The 14,454-nt window shown below is 41.0% G+C and overlaps 1 protein-coding gene across 3 annotated transcripts in view; it reads left to right on the plus strand.

Moving 5' to 3' along the window:
- svep1 (sushi, von Willebrand factor type A, EGF and pentraxin domain containing 1) overlaps window positions 1–14,454 on the plus strand; it is a 102,139-nt gene that overhangs the window by 28,457 nt on the left and 59,228 nt on the right. For all 3 annotated transcript variants that reach the window (XM_017433179.3, XM_025009853.2, XM_017433178.3), the window contains exons 2-3: window positions 2,615–2,870; window positions 5,259–5,435. In XM_017433179.3, coding sequence (XP_017288668.1) covers window positions 2,615–2,870; window positions 5,259–5,435 — 433 coding nt within the window. The remainder of the gene's footprint in view (window positions 1–2,614; window positions 2,871–5,258; window positions 5,436–14,454) is intronic.

A 14,454-nucleotide genomic window follows, 5' to 3' on the forward strand; every position in this document is an offset into this window, starting at 1 on the left:
GACGTAACAGCAGCAACTCGAGCACATTGCTGCCCCCTATATGTCAAGAGGACAAATAACACCTTTTCTGTTCAAATTGCCAACCCGCCACAGTGGCGTGTGTGTTGATCAAATTCACCCGCCACTTCAAATATTTACCCGCATTTGGCGGGTGGCGGGTGCTAATTTCCACCCCTGCCCAACACCACTCTGAGGGGATGCCTAATAAAAAAAAACTAGAAAGAAATCTAGCAAGGCATGCCAATTCATTAAATTTTTTTAAGTTCTGATATGGAAATGTCCATAATGTTAACAGGTCGACAGAGCTGAGAGTGGGCGTCGTCAGGCTTCTCATCTTGAGAACCAGAGCGGAACTCTGGAGCTTTGAAATTCAGATAAGCTAGTGTCTCCTTCTTGTCTACCCTCTCTCCATCCTCCCCTTCTTTCCTTGCTCCTTTGTAATTACGTTGCTCGTGCCAAATCTGCGAGAAGTTTAGCCAATTAGACAATAAAGACCAGAGCTTTCTCTGCTCTGGGGTCGCACCCTTCCACGTCTTCCCCTTTCTCCACCTTTTAAATTCCATCACGAAGAGCAATTATATCCATCTTGGATTGGGAATAAAGAGAAAGCTCCTCCCTGTCACACATTTTTTGTTTCTGTTTGATTTTTTTTTATGGTATGCCATGACCTTTGTGGCTTTAAGCAAGCCAGTAAGTGGATATCTATCATTGACTTCATCTTGGCTCCTTGTGCTTCTTCAGTCTTTTTCTCTCAGCCTTAGTGCTTTAACTTTCTCTTTTGATCCATTGTTCCCGGGGTTTTCTCTTTATGTCATCTTAACCTCATTTAAAACACCATTAACGCAAACCAAGACCCTTTTAACTCGGTCTCTGGGGTAGAGCGAGCAGATGGCCATGCTGGATATTTTCTTGACTTTAGAGGAAAATAAAGACATGTTTCTGAGACTTTAATGTTCTTTCTAATTGTATGTGGTGGATTGTAAACGCTGGCTAAAGATAGTTTGAGAACTGTAGCTGGTGTCTGGGGCGGACGCAGCAGCTTTCGCTGGTGGTTTTAGACCACTGGCAAGCAGCTGCATAGTCTGTAGAAGAAATAATTACAATTGTTGAGCTTTCTTCCCTTTTTCTGTCCCTTCCTCCCAGCCTGCACTTGTTTTCTGCCATGCTGATGTAGGGTTTGTAGGAACCCTAGAAATATGGGCTGTTGTTAGTGGTCTTGTGTGACGTTTTTCGCTTTTCAACTGAATCATGTCACTAAAGCTGAGGGCTGAGTTGGTAGCATGCTGGCATGCACAGTGATGTTTGGGACGTGTGTTTGAATGGTCAAACTTTACAACATATATGGTGACAGCATGACTACATAAACCAAGACATAACTTTGACACACTTGTCAAATAAAATTGTTACATCTATTAAAAATTGTACTTTTTCCAAAAAATAGATTTGTTTTTAGATTGAAAGAAAGGCTTATTTGGTTGTTTAATGTATGATATAGGTTTGTTTTGTTTAGCAAGAAAACTAGTGGCAGTTGGATGCTGGTAGTAACATTTATGTGTTAGCACCTCTGAAGCTTTCTTACCAACACAATAAGCCCTTTCTTCATGGGCTCGACTCTGTCCTACTTGGGTCGACCCGGCATGGGTTCAAAGGATTCCAGCTCGGTTTTTAGGACCTACTTGGTCGAGGTTCCAGCCTAGCCGATGGCTTCACATCAGCAGACTACGGGCCATTGATTGGCAAGGGAGCCACATCATTGGATGAGTCACGACTGTGATTGCTTCAAAACCTCCATTTCAATCCTCCATTTTCTACAGCCTCACTGACATGCTTTTATCCAATTATTTTGTAACGTAAGCCTTCTCTGGCTCATTTTTAACTTGTGTATGACTAAACATAGACCGATCACCAGGCATATCATGACAACAATGGTTTTATGCTTGTTAAGAAGGATTCTTATTAATACCAAGTGCAATCTGTTAAAATACATGAAGCTAGACATTACAGTGGTTGTTGTGACTGTAAATCTTTTCTTACTAGCACAGCTCGTATGTCTTTGTTTGAAGAGATTCTGCCATTAAATATACCACACGTGTTTTTTTTTTAATATCAGATGATGACAAATAAAGTAAACTGATTTAAAACTGCTGCATAGACACTAAATGACAACAAAAACTCAGGTCCATCAGCCATGAAGAGTTAAAATTGATCAGAAATTTAAAGGGAAACTAAAGCAGTATCTTTTAAACAAGAGTTGCAAAACAACTAAAACAGGGCATAAAATATTTCATTAAAGGACCTAAAAAGTAAATAAATAATTGGCACAGACATTCAAAATGTCCTAAATATGACTGAAAATGAGCAAACAAAAGTCAGATAAACATATCACACATCGAAAACATAACATAAAAAGATGCTAAATGAACACATAAAGATGAAACTTATACAAAACAGAGTTTCAAGATTATCCTTGTTTGGTTAAAACACTCACAAGTTGCTGTCAAACATAAAGTAACATTAAACAAATCTGCTAAAAATGTAAAATACTTTATTTGCTTAATTAATAAAAGTAACAGCAAGTTAATGTTAATGACTGAATATCTCTCTTCTCTTACAGCAAATTCTTCGTCAGTCCCGTGGTAATGCCACTAAAGTAATTTTCCTCATCACCGATGGTTACTCTAATGGTGGGGACCCTCGGCCAGTGGCGGCAGCTCTGAGGGAGCGAGGTGTTGAGATCTTCACTCTGGGCATCTGGCAGGGGAACATCAGGGAGCTCCATGACATGGCCTCCCACCCCAAAGACCAACACTGCTACCTGGTGCACAACTTTGTTGAGTTTGAGGCTCTGGCTCGTCACGCCTTGCATGAAGGTAAGAACAAGTGAGGAAGAATACTGAAAATGTGCGATTTATTGGTGTGTGATGGTTTCATTTCACACTTATTTCACAAGACAGTCTCAGCTTTCTTAGATGGTGTTTACACAATTGTAATAAACATCTGTGATATTTTTTTCTTTCAAAGGAGTTACACTCCAAATCGCAAGTGAAAGCAGAAAAAGCATAAATAACTGTTGGAAGTAATCACTCTGCCAGATTATGATTAAATGCAGCTGAAACATTCTTCATCCTTTCTCTGCTCCGTGTACTTTTGTCAGCCTTTCACCCCGACACTGCAGTGAGAGGAGGCGTTGATTATTCAAATTTATTGGACCAATTATCCATCCATCCATCCATCCATCCATCCATCCATCCATCCATCCATCCATCCATCCATCCATCCATCCATCCATCCATCCATCCATCCATCCATTATCTGCCGCTTGTTCCTGAGTTGTGTCAGGAGGGCAGCAGCTTGAGCAGGGAGGCCCAGACACCTCTTTTCCACAGCCACCTCTTCGAGCCCTTTTGTGAGGATTCCAAGGCATTCCCAGGGCAGCCAAGAGACATAGCCTCTCTAGCATGTCCTGGGTCCCCCCCCCCCAGTTGGACATGCCTGGAACACCTCCCTAGGGAGGCTTCCACGGTGCATCCTTACCAGATGCCCGAACCACCTCAGCTGACTCCTCTTCACGTGGTGGAGGTGACAGGCCAGACAAAGAGCTATTTACTACATTTGTATGGAAAGAAGAAAACAAGGAACTCAATGTCCCTTGCCCAGACATGGTTTACTGGAGTCCCTCCCTGGAGACATTCCTGGGGGGGGGGCTTATTGACAAGCACCTGGTGACCAGGCCTCTAGCCATGGAACCCAGTCAAGCTCAGCTTGAATGAGCTACATGGGTTAGCCTTCCTGTGGGCTCACCACCTGCAGGAGGGGCCAAACGGGTCAAGTGCCTTGGTGGCACAAGGCAGGGGCCTTAGCGCTCTGACCCCAGCCTACCAAAGCTGGCTCTTGAGACCAATTTGCCTATTCTTTGCAATATTGTGGATCTTAGTAGAGATTAACTAAAACCTTGTTTGATGTAATCTTCTGGTTCCTTGTGAAATATTTGCAGCTTAGCAAACAATGTTATCTGTAGTCAAAATGCAGCTAATGGTTTTGCAAATAGAAGTTAAGGCTAATATGTCTTTTGACTGGGTCTTTGAAGTCCCAATTCTCCCATCAACATTTGACCTGAAGCAATACTTTTTTAATTCAACACACCTTTGACCCCTTTAAGATTTAGTGTTTACTTAAAAGGAATAAAAGGAATATTTCACATAAAATCTGACAACATATATTTCACATGCTCGCTACTGATTGTGCTGCCAACAGTCCTGAGACTTTACTTCCATACTTCATAAAAGTTAAGCCATTTTCTCACAGTAGACAAAGACTTCCCTAAATTTATTTGAAAGGGGGAGTCCTTTACGGTTTTAAACCTTGAAATATCAGAATAAAGCACCACAGTTAATGCAGTGTTAAGTCTGTGGTAGGCTATAAATTATCCACATGATCTCGGAGTTACTGGATGTGTATGTTCACATATACAGTGTCTGAAATTTTAGATGTAGCGGCACTCCAAGTCAAATTTGTGAAAATGAAAGCCAGTCCACGCCATTCTATCAACTCAGTCTCCAGTCTTTTAAAGCAAGCATTCATGTTTTAAGTCATGGAGCCACATGTATTGTGAACCTACGCCAGAGAAATTGTGGCCCTCTCAGCCTTTCTACAGTTGCAATAAACAAATTAGGAAAGTAGTTTCTAGAAGTAAATCTTAATTTATGTCTTGGGCATGGCAGTAGAATCAAAGACAATTTTGCCCCCAGGCTCAAATCCAAGTTACATTCCCAGTTTAGCTGCCCACAGCACTGCCACAGCTCTCATTTCTTTTTGGGACTTTTTTTGTATTGGGAATTGTTTGCTCTGGAGCAAGCTTTGCGAAAGTTCTTTTTAAGAAAATAATATGTGTGTTTTTGTAAGATGGTTTACCTTCATATCTGATGAAAACAGAAGAATTTGAGTCTGACGTTTCTGTCAGCATTTCTGCTGCTTAAACTTGCTTTTGTCCAAGTACTGTCAGTTCGTTTGTTATTTTGGTTTTCCTGAAAAAACATGCATTTAATAATGCCAGTGTTTCAGTACATTTGATGTGTAAGGCTATTTTTCTTTATTATGCACATGGAAAACTGATTATTTTAAAATTGAGCCTAAAGAAACCCACAAAAATCAATTTTTTTTAATCAAAGCTAATTGTATTTTAGCACCATATTTGACTTCTACAGTGATGGTTTAATGCATTTCACTGGTATTGTCATGTGTTTGTTTTTGATCCTCAGACCTGCCAACAGGCAGCTACATCCAGGACGATCTGTCGCGCTGCTCCTCTCTGTGCGAGGCGGGTAAGGACTGCTGCGACGTGATGGCCAGCTGTAAGTGCGGGACTCACACCGGACAGTACGACTGCATCTGTGAGAAGGGGTACTACGGCAAGGGCCTGAAGCATGAATGCACTGGTAGGTAGTTTCACCAGCGAAGGCTCAGTTCACAGAGCAACATGCACTAAATTGTTTCCTGTTGTACACACTAATTCAGAGTTCTTCTAAACTCCAGCTAATATAACCTTTAGTATTCATGTATAAGTATTTTTATGTGTTTAAAATTACGATACTTTACTTGAAAGGTCATGCTGGACATTTTTTAACTTAACACTCATAAAACGTTTATGTGCACTGTGTATTGGTTTTGTTTAAAAGAAAAAAAAAAGGAAAGTATAGAGCTCTTTGTTTGTACTTTAGTCTTTCACATTAGGATTATGGCCTCAAGTTCCTCCTGAGCTTATTAAGTGTGGACGTTAAACAAGCAGCCTGTCTGTTTAAATCAGGGTAAGATGTCTACAGAACAGATCACTTCCAGCAAAGTGCCAGAAGAGTTCGAGAGGTGAGACGCTGATGTGTTTGTGTGAGTTTAAGACTACATTTGTCGTTGCTCACCTTTAACTTTCTGACTCCCAGAAAGGCACAGCCCATTCTGTTCTCTACATTATTTCCTCTTTTAAATCACAGGTTTCCTTCGGTTTCTACATGCACTTAAAAAGCTGCTGTCATTTCAGAACTTACTACCTTAAGCTGTGGTTGTTATTACTTCACTTCCCACTTATATTTCATACACTTCCATTTGAGGACCGAAGAATTTGTTTCATCTGTTGCCAGAGTGCTTTGGCTTCTAGGCCTGTGTTTCTTACTTGTGCTTATTTATAGTGCAAAGGATTAGGGAATTATTTTTTATGGCTCGAAACACATTATTTTAGATAGAAGTAGTGGTCATAGTTACATCCATTTATGCTTTTGTGCAATACCATAGCCATTTGTATGTACGTACCCTCGCTGACAAAAGATGTTAAGCACCCGGACAGAGTTGTAGTAATGAAATGAAACTGCACATGCTGAAAGGTTACATCTGACTGTGATATGTGCAGTGATTGTAATATCGAAGCAAACGGATAAAAGAGTTGGCTGTCGGGGCACACCACTGGTTCCACGTCAGTAGGGTGTGGCACCCTCTGGACTCTGGATACAAGTGGTAATTTGATGCAAAATGATGTCATACAGTGAAATTCCCTCCTGCTTCTTGTCAGCCCACAGCTGTTGTTATTAGCCCTCGAGATCCAGCAAATTGGCAGTGAGTTGTATTTGACGTTCGAGCTGATCTCTCACCTTTGGTTGGGGAAAGATTGGAAAACCTGACTGGCTGTGGGAGGACCTCGACGTGATTCAGGAGGCTCATAGACGCTTGTGCGGCATGTGGACAGGTGTCTTATTGTAAGACTGTCGTGGTGCTGTCTCAGGGAGGGGTGAGACTTGTGGATGCTGGATGTAGCGCTGTGCCATCACAGCAATCACGACCAGACGTGACCTGAAGTCAAACCTTCTGGCTCCCCACACTGCCGTGACAGGCCGGTGTGTTTCTTCATAACGTTGGAAGGATTGGTCCTCTCTTCTGATGGTCACCCATGAAAATGCAGAACCAAGATTTATTGCTGAACCTGATACATCACTCATCATCAGTCCATACCTCCCAGTTACAGCACCCCTCCAAAGACAGCCATTTCTGGTAGTAATGTCAGCCTACATGTGGGACAATGAACCCGTGGTCCAGCTGATGCCAGTTGTTAAGACGTGAATACAGGGGTGTTGTAAAAAGTCAGTACCTGTGTCTGGAAGGCTGGCATGGATGTCATGAGGTTCTGTAATGCTTTGTGAACAATATGACCATCCTTCTTTGATGTGGTCTGTCTTTGGCTCGATGGGATCTTTTAAAAAGTTTGTGTGTGCCACCAAGTTTTTGGTCTTAACATTGGCCCACTATGACATCTGTTTGCCCCGCATGCCGGGCAATGATACAACCACCTGGACTCATGCAAACCCACAATATGACCCCCATCAAACTCTGTCAAGTCCTGGCAATGTCATCTAATGCATCTACGAGGCATCCTCTGTGTTTAGTGGCATTAAGTCACTGTTTTGACTGATTGTCAGATTTTATTGTTGATGTTTGGTCAGAAATGTGAATAATATCCTTGTTAAAAGGGAGTGGAGAATGCAGCACCTTTTCTTAGTAAAATGAATCCCTTAAAGGCAGCGTTTAGTTCTTGTAAGGGTCCCACCGCAAAATTAGTCCAACTTGTGGCTGTGAAGTTATTTTCCTCTGCTCGACTGCATTACTGACATTTAATTCAGCCCTGTGGAAAATTGAGTTAAACCACCTGCCAGCTTTCTAATTACACAATATTTGTCTTCTGAATGCTTATTTTTTGGTCCGTTAAATTTGTCACAGCTCGATGCAGGTGGCCTTCGTCATGTGACTGTAAGGTTAAGGGTTAATGTGTTATTTTTACTGAACGTGCAATCACCAAACTCGCAAAGGATTAACAGCGTCTGTGATTGTTGGAGAGCGGTGCAGCTAACAGATGTGCGCTCTGTGAGTGTGTCTGCCTGTCTGTGTTTACAGAAACTAACTGCTGTGTTAAACCTCAGTCATTTAGACAGCTCGCCCGTCTCGCAGTGTGGAGACATGTGAGAGAGATTTAAAGGACTTAAAACGAACTCGCCCTGAGCGCTCTCCTTAGAGGACACAATCAGAGAATTCTGATCAATAATCACCTCTGCACATCTGAAACGCTCCGGTTGGGCTGCGCCGGGAGGTTGTTATTTTCCTGTCTGCTTGTTTTGAGCTCTCAGTTAGATAACTAGCGGAGACGATGAAAAGAGAGACGTTTCAGGCAAAGAGAAAGTGGAAGAATTCAGACTGATTTTTCAAAGTCTCCAAATGAAAACAAGACTCCCAGAGTGAGAGTCAAAGCAAAGAGCATCGGGGTCATCGTGCCAGAACACACGCCTCTTTAATTCCCATCAGATGTTGTTGAGTCTGGAGCCCCGCTGGCTTATTAATCCATTTTATTGATTTAATTACCCGCAGAGAGCAGTTTAAGACTTGGCTGAGTTGGTGTGAGGAAGGAAGAACACAGCGAGGCGCTTCGACCGCAGCGTTGCGCTGCTTTCCCCGCTTGTCTCTCAAGCAATCATGTAGGAAGATCTCATGGGAGGGGAGTGGGTTATCTCGTTGATTTGTCTATGAGGTTCTCCCCTCACGTTGCACCGTGCTTCAGTCAAGGCAGAAATATGTCACTGTAGATGCCGTTTAGCAGACATTGGCAAGCTTAGGAGCTGTTAGCCGTGTGCATCTGAAGTTAGTTGATGTGAAACACCCTTGCATGTGTTTTGACAGCAAAATTTATGAACCCCTGATAAGTTAAAACGGGCTTTTAAAAACATAGCGGCTCCAAAAGCAATTAGATCTGAAAGAGAGAAGCATATATAATCAAGGAAGATGCAACCAGACTTGGAACGCTTTTGTTTGGAGGAAAATGCATTTGATTAAGTAAATATATATATATATGTTTAACAGCCACAGCGTTTGCAGTTAGTATAGAAGCAGAAATGTTTGGTTGAGATTATAGTAGCAATAAAAACAACGGTTTCGTGCAAAAACTAACGAGATATAAAAATATGTCATACAGCATTTGCTTGAACTGCTTGGAAACTTTCAGCTTCAGTTGTTCAGTCTTGAATGAGCTCTACTCCGACTAGCTGTTAGCTTGTCTTTTTCATGAGAATTTCTCCCTGCTGTCCCGATTTCTCTCTAGTGCAAGTAAGATACTGACTGTTCACAAATACTCCACTTAACCCCACTTAAAAGACATATACCGTCTGTACCTTTAATATAATAGGCTAGACCTTATTTGCTGCATAAAATAGTGTTTATAAGCATTCAGAAGTGTTTATACTGTATCGAGTTGTAGACTGAGACAGCTGCAGATGGGTAGTTATTCCAGATGCAGGCATTTTTCAGTTTGCAGAAGCTTGACAATCGGTGTGGCATCAGGTTGGTCTGCTGTGTACTTTTCTCTGGTTGTTTGCCTAATTTGTTAGAGTAGTTTTTATGCACATCTGAAAATAATAGGATCAAACTTCAAAACTTGTCAGTGGATAGTTATTATCGTTGGCGTAAGGTCTCTGTTTTAGACGGTATCCAAATCCCTTCGTTGCACAGCAGTGCTGTTTATGAATCTGTCAACAGCCAAGGGTAACAGCCTCTTTCACAAAACATGACTGGAATCCCAGCCGATAGAAAAGAATGATGACCCCGGTTCCCGCATAGTTTGGCTAATTTGGCAATTTGGCAAATTGGACATTGTTGTCTCTCTTTGAATGCCAAACACGATCCCTCAGTATCTGTATCAAGAAGGATCAGCACAGGAATGGAGCGGCGGATAGATGGAGTTAGAGGGGGTGCAGAAGGGTAACATGTTTTCCTCCTGTCACACATTCTGACTTATCAGCCTCTTCTGTAGCCCGAGAGAATGACGGGAGCTCTGGTCTTTGTCAGAATGGTGCCGGCGAAGGCTTGTTCTGCCGGAGATGAATGGAGGCGGAATGAAAGAGAAAGCAAAGCAAAACAAAAAACAAAAAAACAAAGCAATAAATCAAAAGAAAAAAGAGGTAGAACAGGTTTTTTTTTAAGTTGACCTGTAAGCGTGATGTCATATCCGTTCTGTGATGTCATATCATACCTCCCACTAAAAGATTTACTGTTTTTTTTTCTTTTTCAAATACAAATTCAACTCCCTCTCTTCTGTTATTTCAGAGGTTTCTTGTCAGCCTGAACAGCTCTATGGTTTATGGCATGTTTGTGGAGATAATGTCCTGTTTCATCTGCCAGTACAACATAAACATATCCAAATAACATCATATTTACCTCCATTCCCATTCTTGTTCAGGTCTCAGTTGAGGAAAGACAATTTGGACACGTTGACGATTTAACCATAAAATTGTGACTAGAAAATGGAATCATTTCCTAGCCCTTCAGACCATAAATACACTTTTTTTCAGCTGGATTTTAGTTTTAGTCTGTGCTTCATAGTGTGATTTACAGGCTTGGGTTGTGTGTCTCATATTGTCTCAGTTCTTTAAGTGTGATATAATCTGCTATACTGTTTGGGCTAAATGCAATTAGAGATTAATTTAAAGATGTTCAAGTCAAAATGAGTGCTATGTATAGACTCTGTGTTGACATTAGCCAATCGCTAACCTGCCTTCGATTATTTCCTAATCTGCCTATTGTTTGTATTACCATTATCATATAACTTAGCTTTTATTTTCTTGATAAAATAACTAGATTTGTTAGAACTGAACAAAATGTGCATACAATGTAGTACTAAAAGGCAGCTGTTACATAAATGTTAGTGTAAATTGAAATAAAAACACTGAAAACAAGTCATTTGAGTGGCGATTATTAGAAAAAAACACAAGCTGTTGAAGCTGCTTGTATTTCTAACTGAGATCCAATTGCGTTATCACTTCCAGTTTATGAGAACTCCTCAATTAAGGTTAGGAAATGCCAATTGCTTGACTAATGAGAACATGTCAGAACGTTAAAATATTTCTGAAGAAGTTTTGTCATCAGATATTATTGTCTTCATCAGGGACTGACTGAAACGAAAGACTAAAACCATGGTTTGAAAAGCTGTCTTGTAAAAATGACAACATATGGTTTGGAGAAGCCAATAAACTGACCTCAAATAAAGATTTGTGTTTGTCAAAGTTTTATTTTTTTAAAGTTCTGAGGTCAGTTCCATTTCCCCTCTGGGTAGGTTCAGTTTCACTGAAATATTCACAATATTTACTGGCGGACGAATGCGGATTTTCAGAAGAAGACATTTAGATGACTTGCCCTTTAATTTCCCCGGATATTGACTGTTGACTGGAATGTTGTTATTGCCGTCAAACATTTCTTTGGCGATGATGCTAAGTTGCACAATGTTTACAAAATCAAGTTCACCAAAGCCTCTTGATCCTCGGGAGGAGACGCGTGGCAGCAGCGGACCTCAACTCGACCCCGAGCAGAAACGCATCCGTCTTTGCTGTGGAGCGCCTGGACTGTTTGTTGTTTGAGACGGGGACACGTTCATTGCATGGGTTCTGTGTTTTTGGGCTCTTCTTGGAGACCGGGAGACTTCTGGAGGGGAAGCCTGGAGGTAGACATGCACTGAGCCATGTTAGATGTTAAGGAGGTCCAAAAAAAGTGCTGGGATGTAGCAATCATTTCTTTTCCTGTCTGATCCCACCCCCCCCCACCTCCTCTTTGACCTTCACCTCCTGCAGAAGTCTCCAGAGTGTAGTCAAAACAAAAACAAAGAAATCCTTTCAATGATAACTGTTTTTGTGAACTCTGAGGAATGTGGGGAATCTTGACATGTCACTGGTTATCAACGTCCGAGTGCTGGACACTCTGCAGCTCATGCTGCTTTGTACTGTCACGCTAATTCCTGCTTATGTGGACCTCGATACCACGCAGATGAAACGGAAGCAGCCGCAGGTTGTTGGCGTGCATGCATGCGTTTAAATATGCCACTTTCAAGGGTCTGACACATACCAGGCAATAGTGCAGGGTCTGTTTATGTCACCCGAGGCAGCACATACCACATCATCAGAAAGTGCTACACCATCTTTGAAAAGGCAAAATTGTGCCTTTACCATATGGAAAAAAAGAAGAAAAACTAGGCAAATCAAAGGCATATTGTTCCTTGAAAAAATGCCGATCACCTGCCGTCTTTTGAGTTTCTGACTAAGATCTTCTTATGACAAATTAGTTTAAAACTCTGGCATGAAAAGCAGCAGACTTTTAATTACCAGATATGTAGTTTAGCTGTAGAAAGACTTGACAGTTTTTGTAAAAGCAGCATAAAAAATACTATTCAGTTTGTGACACTATCCATTGTTTTCTACATTTGTAAAGGTCTTGTCCAACCACAAGAAAAGATTAAAAACACATCTTTTTAGTTTAAAATTTGGTGTGTGTTAAAATAACTTTAAGCTTTTATGGTTCTGTTGTCTGCAGCCTGACACTAGTGTTTTTAAGTTTGTTGTTTAAACCTTCATGTCTAAACTAAACTCATACTAAAAAAAATAAAGCTAATTTGGTTAAAATGTTACATAAACTCTTTTAAAGGCCATTTTTTCCTTCTTTGTGTATAAACACTATTCCCTCCAGCATTAATAACCACTGCAGACTGTCTGCTTCTGTTCAGTTTATCTGCTTCAGTCCAAGTCTTTATTTCTCAGAGTTTTTGTGGTGAGAGCGAAAGTCCAAGTTGCTCAACATGAATTCCTGCTCATTTTGGAGGCGAACGCCTGGGATTTCCTCACAACAAGCTGGAGAGGGTTTTTTTTTTTTTAACTCGCCCACACTCCATTAATTGCTTTAACTGATTGGATGCAGGTTTGGGCTGGTGTTTTTCTTCAGAGTGAAGCGAATGGAAAGAAAGCAAGAAAGGGGGCAATTCTTTACAACAGGGCCATGCATCTTTCTGTGGCTGAATGTTGTGACTGAGGCTCTGTGCCTTACTGTGGGATAGGAACCGTTTAGAAAAAAAGACAAACTCCTTCTTTCCTAAACTTTTTCACAGCAGCAGTGAGTCCGTAATTCAGACTTCAGTGTTTTACAGCTCGGATTAATTTTAATGACACTGTAGCTGCGTGGTTTTAGGCACCACAAAGAAGGTATGTAGCTAACGTTTCACATGGGACAAGCTTTTAAATCATCTTGGAAAATATGGCTTTTGACTGCCTTGAAGACTTTTGTCCTTTTTTTTTCTCTGGAGAGCATTCGGCAGGTAGGGATGATTAAAGGTTGAATCAGTGCATCAGACAATGTAGGCTAATAACTTCAGTTATTCCTGTTTTTTTTATGGAACTACTTTGAGGCTCATCCTACCGATTTTCATAATGTAGCCCAGGGGTCTCCAATCCTGGTCCTCGAGGGCCACCATCCTGCATGTTTTCCTTGTTTCCCTGCTCCAACACACCTGATTCAGTGGTTAAATCACTTCTTGTTCTGGAGAAGCCTGTTAATCACCCACTGATTCAAATCAGGTGTGTTGGAGCAGAGAAACAAGTAAAACCTGCAGGATAGTGGCTCTCTAGGACCAGGATTGGAGACCATGTCACAAAGTGAGAAAACCCACCAAAATGACTCTTAGTGACTCTTTTAAACGCATTAAAGCCATATAAGCTGTCAAACTACATGATTTTCAGTGTTTTTGATCTGAGTGTCTTTTGCGTCTAACAGTTTCTACATCATCAAATGATTGTTTGGGGGCTTAATGTAACTCAGACTCATTAGGGTTTTTGTAAAACTGTTTACATCCGGGAATTATTTTACAGACTCTATATATGTCGTGTGCCCAGACCAGGGGTGGAAATTAAAAAATTTTTACCAGCCACTCAAATATTTTACCAGCCACTATTTTTTGTTGTGACAAAAAGTAATTTCATATGATGATGATGATGGAGGTGGGTGGAAGCAGTTGTGGTGCCCTACAAGCTGAACAACACCTCTTTCTGGACACTGCATGGAAATAACTAGACTTTTCTTATTTTATTTTTTTATTTTAAATGTCGGGGATATATATATATTTAACATTAACACGAACCGCTATAGTTTTCGGTTTGTAAACATGACGGTAGCAGTTTTTTGACGGGTAGCACCGACCGTTAGACATAGCTGTTTAGCCGTGCTACGGTAGGAAAATCTGACGAGGAAGCACAGATCGTTAGAACACCGGCCGTAGGCGCGAACGCACACTGACCGACGTCATGACGTCATTGATTTAGTTTAAAAAAAAACGTTATTTAACTTTCAGTTCTTCCCTCGACTACTCTTGAAAAGCAGAAAATAAAATAGCTTCTCATCACAACACCTAATTGGTGTTAGACTGCATGTAATCTGTAGTGGATTGAGTGCATCATATGGGTTTGCAGTGAACTGTTGTAATATTTTTATGTGGGTTTTCTCCGCCTGAAGTGGTATTTCGCTTTTATCTAAATAACATTCGGGTTGAATGTTATTTAGATCATTAATTATCCAACAACTAGTTAATTTACCAACAAGTCTTTAACTGTGTTTATTCCTCTC

Source organism: Kryptolebias marmoratus, linkage group LG7 (genome assembly GCF_001649575.2).
Source record: "Kryptolebias marmoratus isolate JLee-2015 linkage group LG7, ASM164957v2, whole genome shotgun sequence".
NCBI lineage: Eukaryota > Metazoa > Chordata > Actinopteri > Cyprinodontiformes > Rivulidae > Kryptolebias > Kryptolebias marmoratus.